Below are 19,513 nucleotides of genomic sequence, written 5' to 3'. Positions count from 1 at the left end.
GAACTCACAGGGAAATAATCACCCCCACTCTTTACAATGTCAGTTCTAATCTGTAAACATCTGCATGATTCTACCTTGTTTAAATAGGATCAGAAGATTTCAGAGCTGTAAGAGATCTAGAGATAGATAAGCTTAGGTCAGCAAGCCCATATATAAAGTGACCTGCCTATAATGACATAGTTAATTATTGATATGTTAAGAAACAGAACTCGATTTTCTTAGGATCTGCTGGCCAGTGTAAGTCACACATAAGAAGTACAAATGTCTTCCAAACCCTACAGAACTAACATTACATCTTACATATACACACAATCCCACAAAAATGTTCTTCCACTAGGTTTTTACACAGCTATATTTTCCAAGTAACTTACCTATACAGGCATTTCTAAGTTCTGGAGGGCTATAGGAATTAAGAAGAGTTAACAGTTTATGGGCAAATTCAATGCGCTCCTGCCACTGGATTAATGCTTGTTTCACATCTGCGAACACAAAAGCATATGTAAATATGCCATTTGAGATCAAACTTCCTCACAATTATTTTCTGTTGTAAACTACAGAATGCTTACACTAAGAAATCCAAATTAATTACATAAACATCTTTGGTGAAAGTTAAGTGATTATTTTCATGAGATGGCTACTATTGTTAAACCTGCTATTTCTTAAAAGCACATATTTTAAGTGATGATATGCCCCATTTTCTAGGAATTTATATGCATTTCAAAGTTCACACTACTTTATAGGGACACGAGAGATGTTTGTTTTATAGTTATTTCTCTTGAAAATAAATGATTTAACCTAAGCCATGTAAGTTTCCAGCCAGAGGAGCTTCACAAATACTCATGTTGTTACTGTGTTTAGAAATATTTTCCAATCTCCTAAATTTTGACACTTACAGCATGCTTGCCTATTTTTCAGGCAGAGATAGAGAAAATAGAAAAGATCATTCCAGTTTTATATCAGGAGGTTTCCTAATGGTTAGCTAACATCAGCCCCGTCTTCCGTACATAAATTAGAGAAGAAGACAAATTCTCTGAAGCATGTGGATTCTCTTTAATTGTTAAACTAACAAAAATAAGAAGTAGGATTAATCAAACCTTTTCTCTGAAGATACGGGCGTGTAGACTTCAAAACTGAAAGGAATATTGACAGAAGTTCTACCAAGTCTCCAGTCACGTGGCAAGCTGTGGCTTCATGATACATCATATGCAGTGTGTTGAAAGACTACAAGTGATTTAAAAAAATGAAAAATTTCATTTCACTTTTACTTTATTGAGCCACAAAATGGTACTGCTCATCCTCTATGACAGATGTTTTCAGACTAAGACTATGTGTGTGCATATCTGCACAAAGCAAATGTATCTGCTTTCTATCTACAAGTCAAATGCTCCCATTCAGCTCTTTTAAAATACAAAATAGTCCTCACTTTCACAGTGTGATATTTTGTGTTTACATTTTACTTTGAAGGAATAATTTATTTAATCTGATTTTTTTTGGGGGGGGTTACTGTTTGCTCTAAGTACATATCTCTAAGACTGCAAGCTTTAGAGATTACAAAGCAGCAGCAACAACAGGAAGACTGGGGAGAAGAGGTGACTGCTTTAACTAACTTTCCAGGGTTTCTATGAAAGACAGTGGTGAAATAGCTGTCAGTCATACTCAAAATAGTAGGTCTGAAAGAGGTAAAAGAACTCCAAAAGGTAGGAATTCCTTTAATCATATTGGCTTGTTAAATCTTTTGATTCCTTTAACAGTACTAGCTTAATGAAATCCTTAGTTTTTTCCTATTTCATTTTACACCAATGCACCTTCTTTCTAATCCTCTCAAATCAGTCCCCCATAGCCTATGTACTATTCGCAATTCACAGCTGAAAATTCATAACCTAGAATCTGTGGCAGTACATAATCTGAACAATGTACTTGTGTGGCATTTAACCTGTGAGCTGTGAGGACAGGAACCATGTCTGTCTTGTTCACTGCTGTATCCCCAGTGCCTAGCACAATGCCTGGCACAGAGTAGACATTCAAACATCTGTTGAATGAAAGAATGAAATTCTCACTACTCCTCTTCACATACTTTCATTTTAGCCAAACAGAAATATTTGGTATTTGTTGAATACAACCAATACTTTCTTGCCTTTGTGCTGATTAAGTCATTTATCTAAATGTTTTCCCGCTTATCTCTGCAAGTCCAAATTCTTCAAAGGGCAGTTTCACATGTTGTATTCCTATTCTATAATACCATCAACTGAAAAAACTATCCTACCTCTTAATTTTCATGGTGCCCTTGGCATGTACTTTCATCTTACCTCCGTTATCAGAATAAAGGGTACTATGCACCTCTGTGGACTTAAAATCATCTCACAGTGGATGTTCAATAATCATGGGAAAGATTAACAGCTGATTGTAACCACCTGTAACAATCTCACTAGCTTCCTCTGATGAGGAACTGGGTCAAATAAGCACACTCTTGAGAAATTATGTGTGTCCTCAAATCCTACAGATTTCATCCATTTCTAGTCTTACAAATGAATTTATAAAACTAGTCTATTTCAAGTGTTCTAAATACAAACTGAGGGGAAAAGTATGTAATTGCTATGGAAATAAAACAGCACCCCAAAACTGTGACCTAATTCTTCTTGGAATGTAAATTAGCATTTACTGATTTGCATATTTAAAATCCAGACACCTGTAAAACAGTTTACAATAAACTTTAAATATCCACAAAACAAAAAGTTTGGGTGAGAACATTAAATTGAAATAAATCTACAGTAAAACGCAATAAAGTATTTACCTCAGTCATCAAGATCAACCCTCGATTAAATACAACAAGAAGTCTGTCTTCATCAGATTCTAATAGTATTCTGAAGGCACTAGAAAACACAGAGACCAGTTTGAGAACTCTGAATCTGAACAGAACACTTAGGTGATAAAAAAAATAGAAGTAAATTGTCATTTAGGTTCTCTACCTTCTTACCTACAAAAAAGAGACAGCTACATCTAGTCCTTAGTAATATAATAAAAGATAATATTAAATAAGAAACCCTCAGTGCAACTTAGAGAAAAGTTATGTCTACTAGTATTACACTGGTCAACTCTTAATTATCCACAATGGTGGAAGAGAGGTGCTGACAGGAATATTTTTAAAGTTTCAGTAGAAACAGTGTTTCTTTTTATAATGGGTTTATCTTCTACAGTATGTTAAGTTCCAGATAACAATAAAATACACTTGGTATTATTGAAGCACTCATCAGCTAGTTACTGGGAAGAACAACAGGAGGGGGGAAAAAAACCCAAAACATATGTTGGCCTTGAAAATAATCTATATAATAATCATCCAAAAGTAGCTGCATTACTCTTGTTAATCGATTTTATTTCATTATTAAGTACTGGAAACTGCTATTATATAGTACAACTGGAAATCCTTCTACTTTAATGAGATGTTTTCTTTCATTTAAAAAAAAAATAATCAGGGGCTTCCCTGGTGGCGCAGTGGTTGAGAGTCCGCCTGCCGATGCAGGGGACACGGGTTCGTGCCCCGGTCCGGGAAGATCCCATGTGCCGTGGAGCGGCTGGGCCCATGAGCCATGGCCATTGAGCCTGTGCTCCGCAACGGGAGAGGCCACGACAGTGAGAGGCCCACGTACCGGGAAAAAAAAAAAAAGAAAGTATTGCCAAAAAATGTGGGCCTAATAAAAGACATCAGCCCCAAGTCTTAGATTTAATATACAGAAATTAACCTAGACTTAATTTCTACAGTTAAAGGAAATTAAGTGTAATTTGTAGCAGTTCCTTTATAGTCATTCAATAACTTCTGTAGCTCTGAACAATTAACTGTAAAGATATTTTGGTATTTTGGCGAATTCCTATAGTTAAAAAAGATAGATAGATCTGGACTAACTAAAATGAGAAACATATTAACAATGAAACTTATCCAAAGATGGAGTAAGCTATTTCTGGAGACCTCTAGGACTGAACTGTCCAAGCATAAGTTAGAATGAATTGCCACAGAGAGGAGGATTTAAGCTTTAGGTGGAAGATGGTACATTAAGGTTCCTTCCAACCCTAAAATTCTATGATTCTGATAAAACACACATAGATAATCCAAAACCAAATCAAAATAAAAACTATTAAAAGTAGCTAATTAACTCTCAAAATATAAATTCCTCCAAGGTGTCTAAAGGTTTAAATGCTTTCCCAATAACCTTAAAGAAGTGGTAAAATTTCAGTTATAAACAATTTAAATTATTCCTCTTTAATGTCAAGATGATGGTCCCCATCCCTTCACTTGTAAAAACAAAACAAACAAAAAACACCAGAAAATATCTTTTTACCTTATTAAAGTAGTCCAGCAGGAGCGGCCGTCTAAGCAACGTAAGTAACAACTTATGGTTGTTTTCTTAAACTGTTTAATATCTTCCAATTCTTCTTCTCTCATATCTGGCCTCTGAGCTATGAACAGCTGCATCAGGTTAAATAGTTCTTCTACTGCCTGAAAAGGGCAAATAAGCATTATGGTGATCTATCTGCTTCTCATTTCTAAGTGTTATGCTCATTAGCCAGTTCTTAAAATTACACAAATTAAGTTAGATTGCAGTACCATCCAAGAATAATTATAAAATTAGCAGTGGATTCTATTTTTAAAATGCAATATATTATTCACTAAAAGAAAATAATCTTAAAATAGAATTTCCAGATTAAAGACTACAAGTAAATTCAACTTATTCAACTTTAGTGTTAAAACTGTTTAAATTACTAGCTTTATAATGTCAAATATATGTTCCAGAGATGTATGCCCATCCTTTGCCCCCCCTTTTCTATAGTAAATGAGAAATTATTACTCTGTCACAAAGATTTTACACCCCTCAATTACACCTGAATTAATACTGCTTCGAGAAAACCCTTTGTGCCAACATTTGGAATGATCTTTCTAGACTGATAGATGATCCAGCTCAAGATGGATGAAACATGGGAACTAATATTTTAGTAAAATCACTAGCTGTGGTTTTATAAACTCATTTACTCATGGGCATGTTAGGAAAGGGCTGTTCTTCTAATACATACTTATCAAAGACCTGAAACCCCCAACCTTCATATTTGTCATGGCAAAAATTGATTTAAGCACCATTTTCACAAAAAATCTCTAACTGATAAGTTCTAAAATAAAGATGTTACATTTCATTGATGCCTAACAACATTAGGGGATAAATATTCTAACTCACCCAGCACTCATCAAAGGTATATTTAACTTACAGACATCATGTTTAGTAACTAAATCGGAGATTATTTATGTGAATGCGATAGAGAAAAATCCACTGAATCTTAATAAATTCTGTCCTAACTCCTTCTAAGTTCGGCAGACTCTCATTCTCCTTCCGTATTCTTATAACCTTGGCTTTGAACCTCTTTTGGTACTTAATATACTCACTTTCTTTCCTTTATTATAGGCATTCTAACTTTCTTAACAGGAAATAAGGTTATTCTTTCTGGGTGAGAAATAACAATTCACTACATTATGTCTAAAGGACAGTTAATGTCCTTTCTTCCTTCAACAGGAAAAAGAAGTGTAGCACACAATTCAAGGATACCAATACTTAAAATACCCTTTATTGTAGTCATTTGACTGAGCTCTTAAGTAAGTGTTGAATGTCTTGAAAAAGTTCCTTCTCCTATACTCCCCTTAAAGTAAGCAAAAAATTTTTCTTATTAGCAGTTTTTAGCCTCTGGGTTGACAACAGCTTGAAAAAGCGTTCTGCACTCTGCTTCCAACCCCCTTCCCAGATGTATACCCTCTTGGTGTAAGCTTGAGTTTACAACAAAGAGTAAGAGGCAACAATGAAAAGAAATATCCAGGAATGACAGCCTAACATGGAGAGGGGAAATTTTTAAATAAAACCTATAGTCTGCAGAGAAAAAGGGATCAGATTTAGATGGTATATATTTGTACTCTGATAGGCCCACCTCTTAGCCATTTCATTCACTTCAACGTAGTGTGAACAAACAAAAAAACCCTAGGGAATACTACAGCTAAGATAAAATATTGTCTAGCTTACAGCTTAGCATAGCATGTATATGTTGATAATATCTAAACAGTAAATACTCACTTCCTTAAAACTGTACCACAAAGCTGAACTTTTTCATTAGGTATATATGAAAGACTCATTAACAAAACCACAAATTAACATAAGTAAGTTCCATTAGAGATAAAATTTCAATATCAACCTAAGAAAAATTATCCACACACTTATCAATTTTATAACAACATTTTATACATGTATTTAAGAAAACAAATAAACCTTAAGTCTTTAAGAAAGAACAGTTAAAGTCTGACTGTACTCCCATATTTTGTCACTACATGCCACAACGGGAAAAACAGGTATTTCCAATCAATTTGAGGATACAGATACAAGAGTTATCATTTTACTTACTCCAGGGTATTGGCTGGCATGTGGTGTAAGATTCTTAAAGGCCCACTGAATGTTCTGGTGAGAAGCCAGTTGTCGTGTAAATGCAGGAGACTGTTCACAGCAGAGCCTCAGAATGCCGTAGTAGGCAGGCAGCATCCCACGGTTAAAAAGCACCACATCCTGATCATCATGGTCAGCAAGGATGTAATTGAAGGCAATGTTCTTGGTTACCACTGGGTTCTGAACAATAAGGCGGATATTCTCTGGACAGTCAGCACACACATTGTACCAAAATGAAAGCAAAGCCTGTTTATTGTGATTTGTAGCTATTGCTGGCTCAGAAAGTTTAGGCTGGAAAAGGTTCCACAAATCCATGAAATATGTGGAAAACATCAGCTTCTCAGTTTTGGAAATTAAACAGTAAGTCATAAAGCTAAAATAGGGCACTAGCTTTGTAGTGCCATGAACAGCAGCATCAACATAAAGTTTGGCTCTTGAGAGCAAACCAAGGAGCACGTTGTAGACCTGATGTAGGACTACTGTTGTGTCTGGACTGAGTGGAAGGTCACGGGTTGGGATGTGCAAAGACCTTGTTGACCGGAACATCTGGCGGAATGAATTGCTTGGTATAAGGGACACCAGAAGATAAGCTGCAGCTATAAAATGTAAAACAAAACTGTCAGATGCTTACAAGATATAAAATAGACTGAAGAGCAGTCATTAAACACAAAGTCACTCTTCCCTTTAAAAATTAAAATGAATAAAAATTAAGGGACATGAACATCTCTTTTAATATCTTTCTGCTCTACCACTGGTACCAGAGAAATCCCAAGGAATGACAAAAACAGACGTCTTCCATTTTGTCACTGCTATTTTTTAAGTGGTGACAACAATCGCATAAACAAAGTTTTAAACCTCTTTTGTTTAGCTTTCCCAAGACGTAGAATTTTCCCATTTGTTTTATCATTTTATTTCTTCTCAGGGAATAATATGGTTTAACAGGAAGAACACAGCATTTGGAGCCAGAAGACCTACATAACGCTGTCTGACATACCAAATCATTAATTTAGGGTCTTGGTTTTCCTCTTCTTTATCAATTATTACAAAATAATTCAGTATTATTTTGTAGATAATGGTAAACTTACATTATAAAGATAGAATAAGATCTATCTAAAAGCCTTTTGTATTATAAAGATTATATATATATATGCCAATTATAGAACATTAACTTTGGAAAATCTCTGAAAGTCTTCTAGGCTAACCTTGCATGCAGAGAAAAGAATCCCTTCCTTCAACATACCTGGAAAATGTTATTAAGCCTATGGTATAATTCTGAGAGGATAATGACTCATTAGTTGAACCCATCTGTAAAAGGAGTTACTATTAGCAAGGCACTAAGCTAGGTACGTTGCAAATATCATCTCATTTAATCCCTCACAATCATCCTGGAGGTAGGTGATGATACACTGGAAAATCTGAATCTTAGAGAAGCAAAGACCAAGGTCACATAGATAAAAAGGGGGAGCCCAGACTTGACTTCGAGAAACGATGATGATGATGATGACGATGATAATGGTAACACACAAACAACAACAAGAACTGCTAACATTTATCAAATGCTTAAATTTAACAATTCTTTATGTAGTTGGTATTAGTTTTATTATCTCCACTTTTACTCAGACTTAAAACAGTATGACTACCCCATTTTCCACAGCAAGTGGCAGAGCTGGAATTCAAACCTTGATTGTCAGACTCATGGTTAATCGTCCTAACAACATTCATTACAGAGCCTACTCAAGGCATCTAATGCCTTAGTATAACCCTTTTCAATACACCTACTAATTCTGTCTCCCACTATTCTACCTATAATTTGATAACTTCCATCATACTACCAAAGCAAATACAGTTAGGGTTTCTAAAATTAATTGTAATCTCTTTTATGGATGTCAAATTAAACTTTATTTTTGCACAATACTCCATTTCTACATATTTCATCACCTATATATTGCTCTGATTAGCCTGTTTTCAGTTAGGCTCAGTTTGATATGTGTTTCAAATATAAAAACTTGGCATGTAGGTGTCATCTTGATCAAATTTGTATAAAACTGCAATTGAGAAAATAATTTTATTAAAAAATTTATTCAGTTTAAGTTAAATACTTTTACCCCAACATTTTATTTTGAAAAAATTTCGAACACTGTGAAAGGTTGAAAACATTCTACTAAATAATGACCCATGGACCTACCACATAAATTCTACAATTAACATTTTGTTTTGCTTTATCACATACCTAACCATCTACTTATTTCTATAAAAACTATTTGCTTTTAAATAAAAAGTAAGTTCTGCTAGGGGAAAAAAAACACACGACTTTTTATTTTTATCTTTGAGAACCAACAGGGAAGTCAATGTAGAAGAACAGACCATCTTTCTAAAAACTGCCTTGCTATAACTTAAAAATTCCTGGGTCTAGAGAACTTAGAACAAATTGTCCATTTCTATATGGCAACTCAACTATTTTAAGACACCTATCGTGTCACCATTTTCTTTTCGCTAAATATTCTGAACAGTCATTCCTTAAAATTATTTTGTAGGATTTACAAGTATTTCTCTGTAGCTTTTCTTCTATCCATGTTACCCTAATTCTTACTGAGTTATACTGATTCTATTCAAATATTTGGGCCCCTATTTCAAGTTATATTATTTCAAAAGCATGTTTTCGTATTTCTATAGTCTTCACTATTATAATTTTTAAATGATGCATAACAACTTATTTCCTATATGAACATCTAGTTTAAAATTTTTCACACTTACAAATAATGCTGTTGGACATTCATATACTGGATGACTTACTTATACCAGAATCCCTGCAATGGTATTACTGAGTTGAAAAAGGGAAAAAAAAATTAAGGATCTTGGTACATACTGCTAAGCTGCGTTTCATAAGGGTAATATTAACTTACAATGTCACTGCAGTGTATGAGAATGCTATTTCTTTAGCACTACTATGAATGTTAGGTGTACCAGCTAGCTAAAAAGCTTTTCTTTTTGTTTTGGTTTTTTTGTTTGTTTGGTTCAGCAAAAGTTTTTAATTGTTTTATGGTCAGGAGTCAGGACATAAATACCAACCAGCATATGTGTCAGCTCTTATAAATATCCCATTACTGTGGGGTTAACTAAACTGGCAGGAAAAAAAGCCTATGAGCAGAGTACCATTGCCAATCCATGTGTACCCACCACTGAAACATGTTTTCCCCTAATAAACCTTTTATTTTAGAAGAGGTAGAACAGACAGTTCCTATACACCCTTCTCCCATTTCCCCTGTTAACATTATTACCATGGTACATTTGTTGTGACTAAGGAACCAACACTGGCACATTACTATTAACTAAATTCCACACTTCAGATTTCAATAGTTTTGTCCTAATGTTCTTTTTCTGCTTCTAGGATCTCATTTAGGATACATGAGATTTAGATGTCATGTCTCCTTAAGCTCCTCTTGACTGTGACACTTTCTCAGACTTTCTTTGGAAGACCATGACAGTTTTGAGGAGTAGTGGTCAGGTATTTTTGTAGAATGTCCCTCAAATTAAGTTTATCTGATGTGTATCATGGTTAGACTCAGGTTACGGGATTTTGGGAGGAAGACCACATGATGAAGTGCCCTGTGCATCACACCATATCAAGGGCACATACTATCAACATGACTTATCAGTGACATTTTTAACCTTAATTATCTGCCTGACTTAATGTTTGTCAAGTTTCTTAACGTTATTTTCTCTATCCCTCATACTCTACTCTTTGAAAGCAAGTCACTAAGCTCACACTCAAGGGGGTTTCCCTTTTGGGGGGGAAGATGTACATAAATTTTTTGGAATTCTTCTGTATGGGAGATTTGTCTCTTCTCCATTTCTTTGTTTATTCAGTCATTCATTTATATCAGTATGGACTCATGGGTATTTATTTTATACTTTGGATTACAATTCAGTGCCATGTTAATTATTTTTTCTCTCAAATTGTTCCAGCTTTGGGCATTGGGAGCTCTTTCAGGTTGGTTCTATGTCCCTTTGACATACCCCCATCATTTTGTTTTGGGAGTACTTCCTTACTTTCTGGTTCCACAAGATGCTACAGGCTCATCTTGTATATTCCCTGCCCTAGTCCTACAATCAGCTATTTCTCCAAGGAGCTGTGTTTCATTTTATCGGAAATGATGTTTAAAAACATGGATCTGGGTATTCGATGTGCTTGCTGCTACTGGAGTGTTACTGATTGTATGCCCTCTCAGCAGAAAACTAGGAAATATGATCTTAATGATTAAATTGAATGATTAAAGAATTAAAAAAATTAACTACTTTGATATTTATTTCTTTTAATACTATCAAAAGAAAACATACTCTGTGTTTATTTACAATCAGTTACCTATTCTGTGAAGTATCTATTTTTGGTATTTGTCCATCTGTCTTCCAAGATCTTTGTTTATTCCCTTCTGGCCTGGGTACAATAAAGATATTTATCATTTAACTCCCATAACTTCAGAGAATATTTTCTCTCAGCTTATTTTGTGTTTTAATTGTCACTTTACTCTTAGGCTTCTCAAGTTACTTTTAAAACAGGATTTTCTGACCCATTACTCTCTTCACTAATGCTGATAATGCTTTGTGATTCTATCAAGAAAGGAAACAAAAATGATAGTGGTGGTGATATCACCCAAGAAAAGACACAGTTTCCTATCCTTAAAAAAACAAAAACACTATAGATATTTGTAAAACATCGCCATAGGTTTTCAAATACTAATATAACCTTGGCGTTTAAAACAATATCTCTAAGAGCCTTTCTTTATTATACAATGGGCATATTATGATCACCTTAAAACAAAAAACAAAACGAAACGTGGAACAACAACAAAATGGTTTCTTAAATTCTGAATATTTGACTTACAAGTCCTGACTCTAGGATAATTGTGAGCCAAAAGAAACCGCTCGACCCAGTTTTCCATATTCTGTAGGACCCAGCTGTGTGCCAGTTTATTTCGGGGTGTCTGCACTGCCAACCAATCCAGACACTGAGAAGGATTGTATTCAATTACCTACAAGTAAAATGACAAGAACAGAATATAAGGCTAACTGAATGAGCAGTTACTTTTTTAAACTTACTTTTGGTATGTGCATCAGACACTTTAAAGCTAAATAGTTTTTTGAAAACTAGAGCCTGAAAGAAGTTTCACACCCATGTTTTTTCCCATTTTTAAAGCAACTTATTTTTATTAACAGGAATATGTTCAAGGAGAATTTGTCATTAGTTTACAAAATAAAATTATAATAACCAAGGACTCTAACACAGGACCAATAAGAGAACTCAATGACCTTTAAGGTCTTAAGTTTACAAAGTTATTTAAAAGTGCTTTTAATTCTCTAAAGTTTCCATCTTTACTTTTCTTATTGTTTGCCCAATCTGCTACTATAAGTGAGAATGAAAACTAGCTCACTATACTGCTGGGAAGATTTTTTTCATTGGAAAAGGAAATCCTAGGAATCTAGAGGTGGGGTTGGAAAATTATGGCTCTCAGAAGCCAAAATTACGGCTTCTGTGGTTTGCCTGTTTTTAAGTTTTTATTGGAACACAACCATGCCCACTCATTTACATTTTGTCTATGGCTGGTTTTATGGTAAAACAGCAGCTGAATGGTTCTAACAGAGACCATATGGCCCACAAAGCCTAAAATATTTACTATCTGGCTATGAAGAGAAAAAGTTTGCCAGGCCCCTGGTCTAGAGAGTGGGCATTTCCAACACTCACTAAGAAGAAATTCTGTAACCTCAGCAGTAACTATGGAAGAAAGGAAGTGGCTAGTGCGTCCTCTGTATTTTCTATCAACTGCTGAAAGCACCTGGCTTGTATTTCTAGGGCTTCTACCACTTTACGGAATCTTTTTTGAGGATACGGGAATGAGGACCTCGGATGGGCTGAAGACTGCTTATGACTCTAGGAGAAAATCTTTAAACATCTGAGACACTAGGGAAGAACTCTTTTTTCCCCTAGATCTTCTGACTAAAGCATCTCTTCTTCCCTTGACCTGTGACTTACTAAAACCATTTTGAGTTACCCAAGCAAGAAGAAACTAGTACTTAAAATGTGAGTGACTGTGTTAGAAAAATAAAGCCCTCGGAAAAATAAACACTAAAACATCTGCTGCAAGACTTACCTCCCATATCCTTTGTAGAATGTAAGATGCAAAGGGAGGCATTCCTGGAGGTCCACCAGCAAACTCCATTAGCATAGTCAACAATTTAAAGAAAGGATTGGCTGCCTATAAGACATGTACATGACTGCGTATTTAGATCTGTTTGAACCCATCATTTCCAGCTGAAAACAAAGAAGTATAACTCTTCTACAGATCACATTTAAATCTGCTGTATTAGGTTAGAGAGCTCAGTACTCATACATATGAACCTGAACTCTCATAAAGCAGAAGGGTGAGCGCAGGATACAGTGTCAATTGTGTGGGAGCCACATTTAACAGAAAACATCTATTTTTCTGGATGTCAATTTGGGAAAAAATGTATCAAAACTCTTGTTAATGAGACAACCATGTTTATAGAAAAATTTAGATTAAAAGTTTCCTGCAGCAACCTTTGCTCTCTGAGGTATAATTTATAGTAATATTTGACATGTATTATCAAAGTAGCTATAATATTTTCATTTTATGAAAATACATACTTATCCACCTAGGCAGAATTCTGGTTAGTCTACTTTCTTCTAAGGTACAATATGATATATGCTTCAAACCAAACAACTTTAAAGCTCAGTATCTAGATGGAACTCTGATATATTCAACTTATATGTAAATTTATATTTAATTGGGAAAATGACATTTGTGACAAGATGTGAAGAAGTAATTCAGTTTATTCAAGTTACATAGTTAAAAATAGGTTGTTGTATTATGAGGGAAGCCTTGATAAATTTTTTCCCAAAAACAATTAGAAAGGTTCATTTGAAAGCATTGTCAGTGCTGATAGCTGCTTGAAAAACATGAATGAACAGATGTCTACATACCTCAGGAGTCAATTTTGCTATTGATGTGAAAAGCATAGATACAATCTAAAACAAAACAAAACAAAACAAAAGGGATAATTTCAGAATATTCTTCCACAAATTACCAAAAATCTTTAAGACTGTTTCTCAGCACTTACATGTTCTGCAAGTCGATTATTGTATCGACAAAGGCTGAAAATCAGATTACAAGTTTGTCTTATATTGATGCCATCACGAATATGTTGAAACAAGAAGGGAAATCCCTGTTAAAAGCAAAAGTTGTTCATTTAAGAACTATTTTGTTGTTATTTTTGTGATTATCAAGTGGTCTAATATTGAGACGGTATTACCTTTCCTCCTGTTAATGCCGCCATGTCAGTCTGTGATAATGTCAAATGCCTGAAAGAAAACATTAGTGGAAATAAGTTTTTCTTTCCTCTATACTACTTTATAGCCATTTGCATCATGACATATAACAAAATTGTTGATTCAATTACAAGTGTACCAAGCCACCATCATAAAATGATTTTTGAACTTTCTGCTAGCTAGACTTGCTCACTAGACATCTTTTAGACAATTTTTCAAAACTCCAAGATTGGTACATGGAAGTCCAAATCTACTTTGTTTCCATTTAATTAACTCAAAATGTTGGTGTACTGTAACACGAGGATGGGTCTAATTTAGAGAGCTTTTTTTTGACATGAGAACCTTCAAAACAAAACGAACTTCTAAGAAATAGAGAATTTCACTTTCAAGTTTAAAATTACTGCATATTTCTTTAACTTATTATAGAAAATTTCAAACACATACAAAAATAGAATACTGTAAGCATCCCATCACTCAGTTGCAAATTACCACCTTACGGTCGGTCTTGATTCATCTGTACCTCCTACTTGTTCAAATATGAACTATTTTGAAGCAATTCCAGATATGTTATCACTTAGTCCATAAATTTCAATACATATCCCAAACATAAATTTCAAAAACATAAACAACACTACCATTATTCACACCTAAAATAAATTAACAATTTCTTATTATCATACAAGATCCAGTCAATGTACAATTTCCTCAAGTTTCTAAAAAATTTTTTTTATAATTTGTTTGAATCAGGATCCAAATGAAGTCCTCTGTTGACACTGGTTGAAATGTCTTTTAAATCTCTTTTAGACAACTGGTTTCCCCTCCGATTTTGTTTTTATCTTGCAATTAATCTGTTGAAGAAAGCAGGTGGTTTGACCTGTAGAATTTCCCACATTTCCATTTTGCTGATTATATCCTTGGTGTGTTGTTTTAACATATTCCTCTGTCCCTGTATTTCCTATAAACTGGTTGTTATTAGGTCTAGAGACTTGATCAGATCTAGGTTTGACTTTTTAATCAAGAATACCTTAATAAACGGTAGTGTGAACTTTCATCAGGCGGCACACAATGAAAAGCTGTCCCTCTTTTTGTAATGTTTTCAGCCCATGATGATCATTTCCTAGATCCATTATTGCATTTGGGATGCAAAATATTGATATCCTAATTCCAGCATTACTTGCTCATTTATTAGCTCAAATACCTCTATGACGATGAACATCCCTCTCATTTACCATTTGGTTGCCATGAAGTATAATTCTTGCAGGTAAGATAAATACTTGATATTGTTCCTTTATTAATAAGTTTCCAAAATTGTTACTTGGTTTAATATACTCCAAAAGTTGTCAATAATTTTTAAAATTTTGTCTTTAGGTATCATTATGAACTCATGGATGTAAACATCCATGATGTGTTTTAGTCCACTTGCAGTTGTTATTATTATTATTGATGCTCAAGTTGTCCAATCTGTAACCAGTAGAAACCTTAAATTGACTCTTGAGACCTTTTAACATGACCTCAGTAGTCTTTGATAGCCTCCTTGCTTTCCAAAATGACAAAATGTTCAAGGCTTCCCATTCATTTCTTGCCCAAGACCTGGAATTGGCCATTTTCTCAAGGAACCTTGATTTTTTTCAGTGGGAAATATTATCTAGATGCCAGGGTCACTCACTGATTTTTGGGTTGGACAGGATTTCTAGGCCTTTTCAGAAAATGGAGATACATAATACATTTTTTGTTTGCTTAAGACAAAATATACCATGAACTCTACTGATATTCCCAAATTCAAATTTAGTTTTGAAGAAGTTATGTAAACATCCTACAATTTTATATTTGTATTTCTCTTTTCTTTTTCTGAAAATCTTGGTTTCTAATGACATTAACAATTATCTATTTGTTTTATTCTATAATACAGTTTCAGAATAATAATTCTAAGTATACTACTACTCACAATATAATTAGTAAAACACTTGAGGATAATTTTACAATTCTTTTTGTCCTTCAGGTACATCCCACTAAAAATTACAGTTAAATCAATGTGTTCTAAAGTCACTTTAATTCCTCTCCAGTGGCTATGTCACCAACTCAATATACAGTTAGGCTCATTTATTTCAGTCTGCTTTTGATTTTTAGGGATTGCATTTTATTAATTTGTTTATAATTATAGAAAACATTTACATGATTCCAAAGATAAATCTAAAAAACAAAACAGTGTACTATATTCAAAGAAGTCAAACCTTCATTCCTGTCCCCTCCAGCCTGTTTTCCCCTCCCCCAACCACTGGAAACTTAAAATTTATTTTTAAAAATTTAGTCTTCAATTAGAAAAATAGTCAGTTCTTGTTACTTGTAGTACTTACGTTCTATAAAGAGCTGCGAACACTGAATTAGTGAACACTGAATCACTGCTCATAGGGAAAACATACACTTAGGTTCCTGTAAACCTCTGGTCATAACACTTTCATTAATAGATCAATATGTTACCTTGCATAATGTGTGTTTCTGTTTAAAGACACCTGATTTAATGTTGACTCATTAGCACTGAATACAGAGCAAACAGCACTGTAACTCAAACCTGAATGAAGCTTATCTAATGTGTACTTTCTCCTTAAGGCATATTATGGCCTTCTTGAGCTTAGGAACACACTAGACAGCACTTGGCACTATGCTTGGGACCATTTTTAAACAGCCAAATCACCAACAAAAAGCATAAATGTGAGAAATGTGGCATATATTGCAAACAAAAATTTGTTTACAATTTGAGCACCGAAACAAGAAGGCAGAGTGTCACCATGTTTGACCTCAGCTGGAGAAGTGTGTGTCAGGTCAACTCCAATTTTTTGCCACTCTGTACATTCTGAAATCCACAAATCACTGTAAACGCTTCACAAGTACTGATTTGGGGATTACAAATAAATTTAAGTAGGAGAATTCACAAAGTGGAGATCCATGAATAATGTGGCTTGGTTGCACACGTGCGCGCACACACACACACACACACACTCTTCTCTCTCTCTCTCTCACTCACTTTGTGTCTCACAGCCTCCCCTTCTTAAGAAGTAGCATACTATAGGGAATTCCCTGGTGGTCCAGTGGTTAGGACTCAGTGATCCTGTAAGCCATGCTGCGTGGCCAAAGGAAAAAAAAAGTAGCATACTATATATACTTTTTCCACCTTGTTTTTTTTTCACCTCAGTGATATGTATCTTAAAGAACTCTCCATGGTGGTACACATACAGTCCATACTGCCTGTTTTTTTTCTGCTACAGAGTCCTCTATCAAGTGGATGCTCTGTTTCTTCAACTTGTACCATCTTTGTGGACATTTTCAGTCTTTTGCTGTTTATAATAAACACTGCTTCAATAAACAGCACTGCACATACATCTTTTGGTGTTTTGGGAACAGAATCCCAGAAGTGGGGTTGCTAGGTCAAAGGATGAATGCACATATAATTTTGCTAGATATTTTACTGTAAATTTCTTCAATGTATATTTCTAACATGACTCAGGCAAAGTAAGAGTTTGGTACAAAGGATCGAAATACTTATGCTACAAGAGTTGATGGAAAGTGTTGTTATTATTTAAAGGGAATTAAGTAACAAAAACTACTGAGTTAATAATGGTAAAACAATTATGTAAAAAGAATAAAATCAAACATGCTTTAAGCATTTTGAATGTTGAAACATTTCACCTTTCGGAGCGAGACTGTTCAACCAAAAGAGCAACTAAAGCTATCATTTTTTCAAGAGCAGCTGGCCTGTATTTTTCTTCTGCCAGAGAGAGTATATCTTCTTCCTCCTCCTCTTCTTCCCCTTCTTCCTCTGACAACACTTCAACTTGAGGCTAGAACATAACACAATTCATTTTTAATATATTATTTTCTAACATTATGTTGAGAGAAAAGAGCTTGATTGTCTCACACAACAATGCAGGGTAGACAGTGGCAGGAGCATGTATCATGAAAAATAACCACTCAAAGGCCTAACCTTATTTAAAAGTCTAAACCACATTCAGCACAATTCTAGATTTAATAGGCAGAACTGTAAAGAACAATAATTCCCAATACTGTATTTACCTTACCTAAAGATATAAATTCTTTAACAATAATTTTTTTTTCTTATAGGCAAGCTCTTTGGAAGATAAATCAGGAACAAAATTTATATGAGTATGATAAAATGGTATTTCATATTTAATAAAAATACCAGTTACACAAATTAAGGAATCCATATTTGCAGTTTTCAGATAATCCAAACAGTAGGTATTTCAAAGAGATACTCATTTGGGGTTTGAAATGCAACACTGAAAAGATTTTATGATCTAACAAAGCAAAAGAAAAGCAGTCTAAATAAGTAGCCATCTAGGTTGAAATTAGATAATAACAGTATGTATTTGGAGAACCATTACAGCACAGTGGCTAACAGTTTCATTCAGGAGTCTAACCAAGGATCAAAGCCTAACTCACTGTGATCTAAAACAAGTTAACTTCTTTATGCCTCAAGTTCCCCATCTGTAAAATGGAGATAACAACAGTACTTACCTCTTAGGGTTACAACAAGGATTAAATTAGAGCAAATAGAGCATTCAATCCAATGTGGTCATTACAGACAACACAAAATTGATGTAATAGTTTTAATATTATGAATTGAATTTTTGGAAGACTGACAGACTTAATATATAGCAAAGGGCTTTAAAAATATGGCCAGCAAAAATGTTCACCAAAACACAAAATGCTACTGTAAGACCCTAAAGCAGGTGATGGCCATTTTGCCTAAATTTATTTGCTTTGATCCAGGGCCATACCAGTGAAATTTATCACTTGACTGTTTCTTCTCTTGCTATATCCATTAAAAATATCAACCAAACTTAGACCCTTAAAATCATTTAATATCAGGGCTGGAAGGGGCTTCAAAGGAATCCAGTATCTTTCTATGATGCAAACTTGAAAACATGGCTCTAAATCCCTGATATGAGACAGAACTGTACTTACATTTTCAGGCCCTTTGGTTCCCATGTAAAAATGTACCATTGTAGATATGGCTTGCAGTGAAAGCAAAAACTGGCTCTAAAAATAAAAATATTGATTTAAAAATATAAAATAAAAACAATTAAGTTTTAAATACTGAAAATAAGTACATAATACCAGAAATAAACAAGATATAGCCTCACCTCTTCTTCACCCATTTTGGCAAATTCGTAAAGGAAGGCAAAATATTCTGTAAGATGTTTACTGTGAGGCTTTACACCATGTTCCATGATTAATAACAGAGTTCTCACAAATCGAGTGACACATGAACGACCACCTATATCTTCTACTGAAGCATCCATATCATCAGACCTGAAAACACAATTTTATACATCTTAGAAAAAGTATGAAGTCTGGGGATAGATATTTTGGGAGGAGAAATATTTTAAAAACCTGAATTTATCTCTTTCATCTTTGCAATAATGAATACCAATTACAATAATACAAAAAGTTGGATTCCAGTTATCATGTCTCGCTGAAATCAAAACAAAAAGACTAAGTCAAAGTTACTTGTAGAGGATTTTGAAAATGCAATTAAATAAAAATAAAACAAAAGTATTCCTTCTTGATTTATATTATTACAGATTATTTTTAAATAGGAGAACCTAAATATTTCAGTGTGGATATTTAAAAATACTTCGTAGGCAGATCATCAAAAAACTTAAAAATAAAATGTTCAGGGACTTCCCTG

General features: G+C 34.2%; 1 protein-coding gene across 7 annotated transcripts in view; it reads right to left on the bottom strand.

The window, feature by feature from the left end:
- The window catches only part of USP34 (ubiquitin specific peptidase 34), a 231,592-nt gene that overhangs the window by 15,858 nt on the left and 196,221 nt on the right, over window positions 1-19,513 (bottom strand). For all 7 annotated transcript variants that reach the window (XM_029232068.1, XM_029232067.1, XM_029232073.1 and 4 more), the window contains 13 exons: window positions 18,966-19,134; window positions 18,787-18,861; window positions 17,491-17,642; window positions 13,791-13,839; window positions 13,599-13,703; window positions 13,462-13,506; window positions 12,611-12,715; window positions 11,347-11,494; window positions 6,426-7,060; window positions 4,332-4,489; window positions 2,792-2,870; window positions 1,095-1,221; window positions 372-479 (listed from right to left, as the gene is read on the bottom strand). In XM_029232068.1, coding sequence (XP_029087901.1) covers window positions 372-479; window positions 1,095-1,221; window positions 2,792-2,870; window positions 4,332-4,489; window positions 6,426-7,060; window positions 11,347-11,494; window positions 12,611-12,715; window positions 13,462-13,506; window positions 13,599-13,703; window positions 13,791-13,839; window positions 17,491-17,642; window positions 18,787-18,861; window positions 18,966-19,134 — 1,955 coding nt within the window. The remainder of the gene's footprint in view (window positions 1-371; window positions 480-1,094; window positions 1,222-2,791; window positions 2,871-4,331; window positions 4,490-6,425; window positions 7,061-11,346; window positions 11,495-12,610; window positions 12,716-13,461; window positions 13,507-13,598; window positions 13,704-13,790; window positions 13,840-17,490; window positions 17,643-18,786; window positions 18,862-18,965; window positions 19,135-19,513) is intronic.

This window comes from Monodon monoceros, unplaced genomic scaffold (assembly GCF_005190385.1).
Source record: "Monodon monoceros isolate NGI ecotype Baffin Bay Population unplaced genomic scaffold, NGI_Narwhal_1 Super_Scaffold_19, whole genome shotgun sequence".
NCBI lineage: Eukaryota > Metazoa > Chordata > Mammalia > Artiodactyla > Monodontidae > Monodon > Monodon monoceros.
Note: the sequence above shows the minus strand (reverse complement) of the source record. Positions and strands in the feature narration are given on the sequence as shown.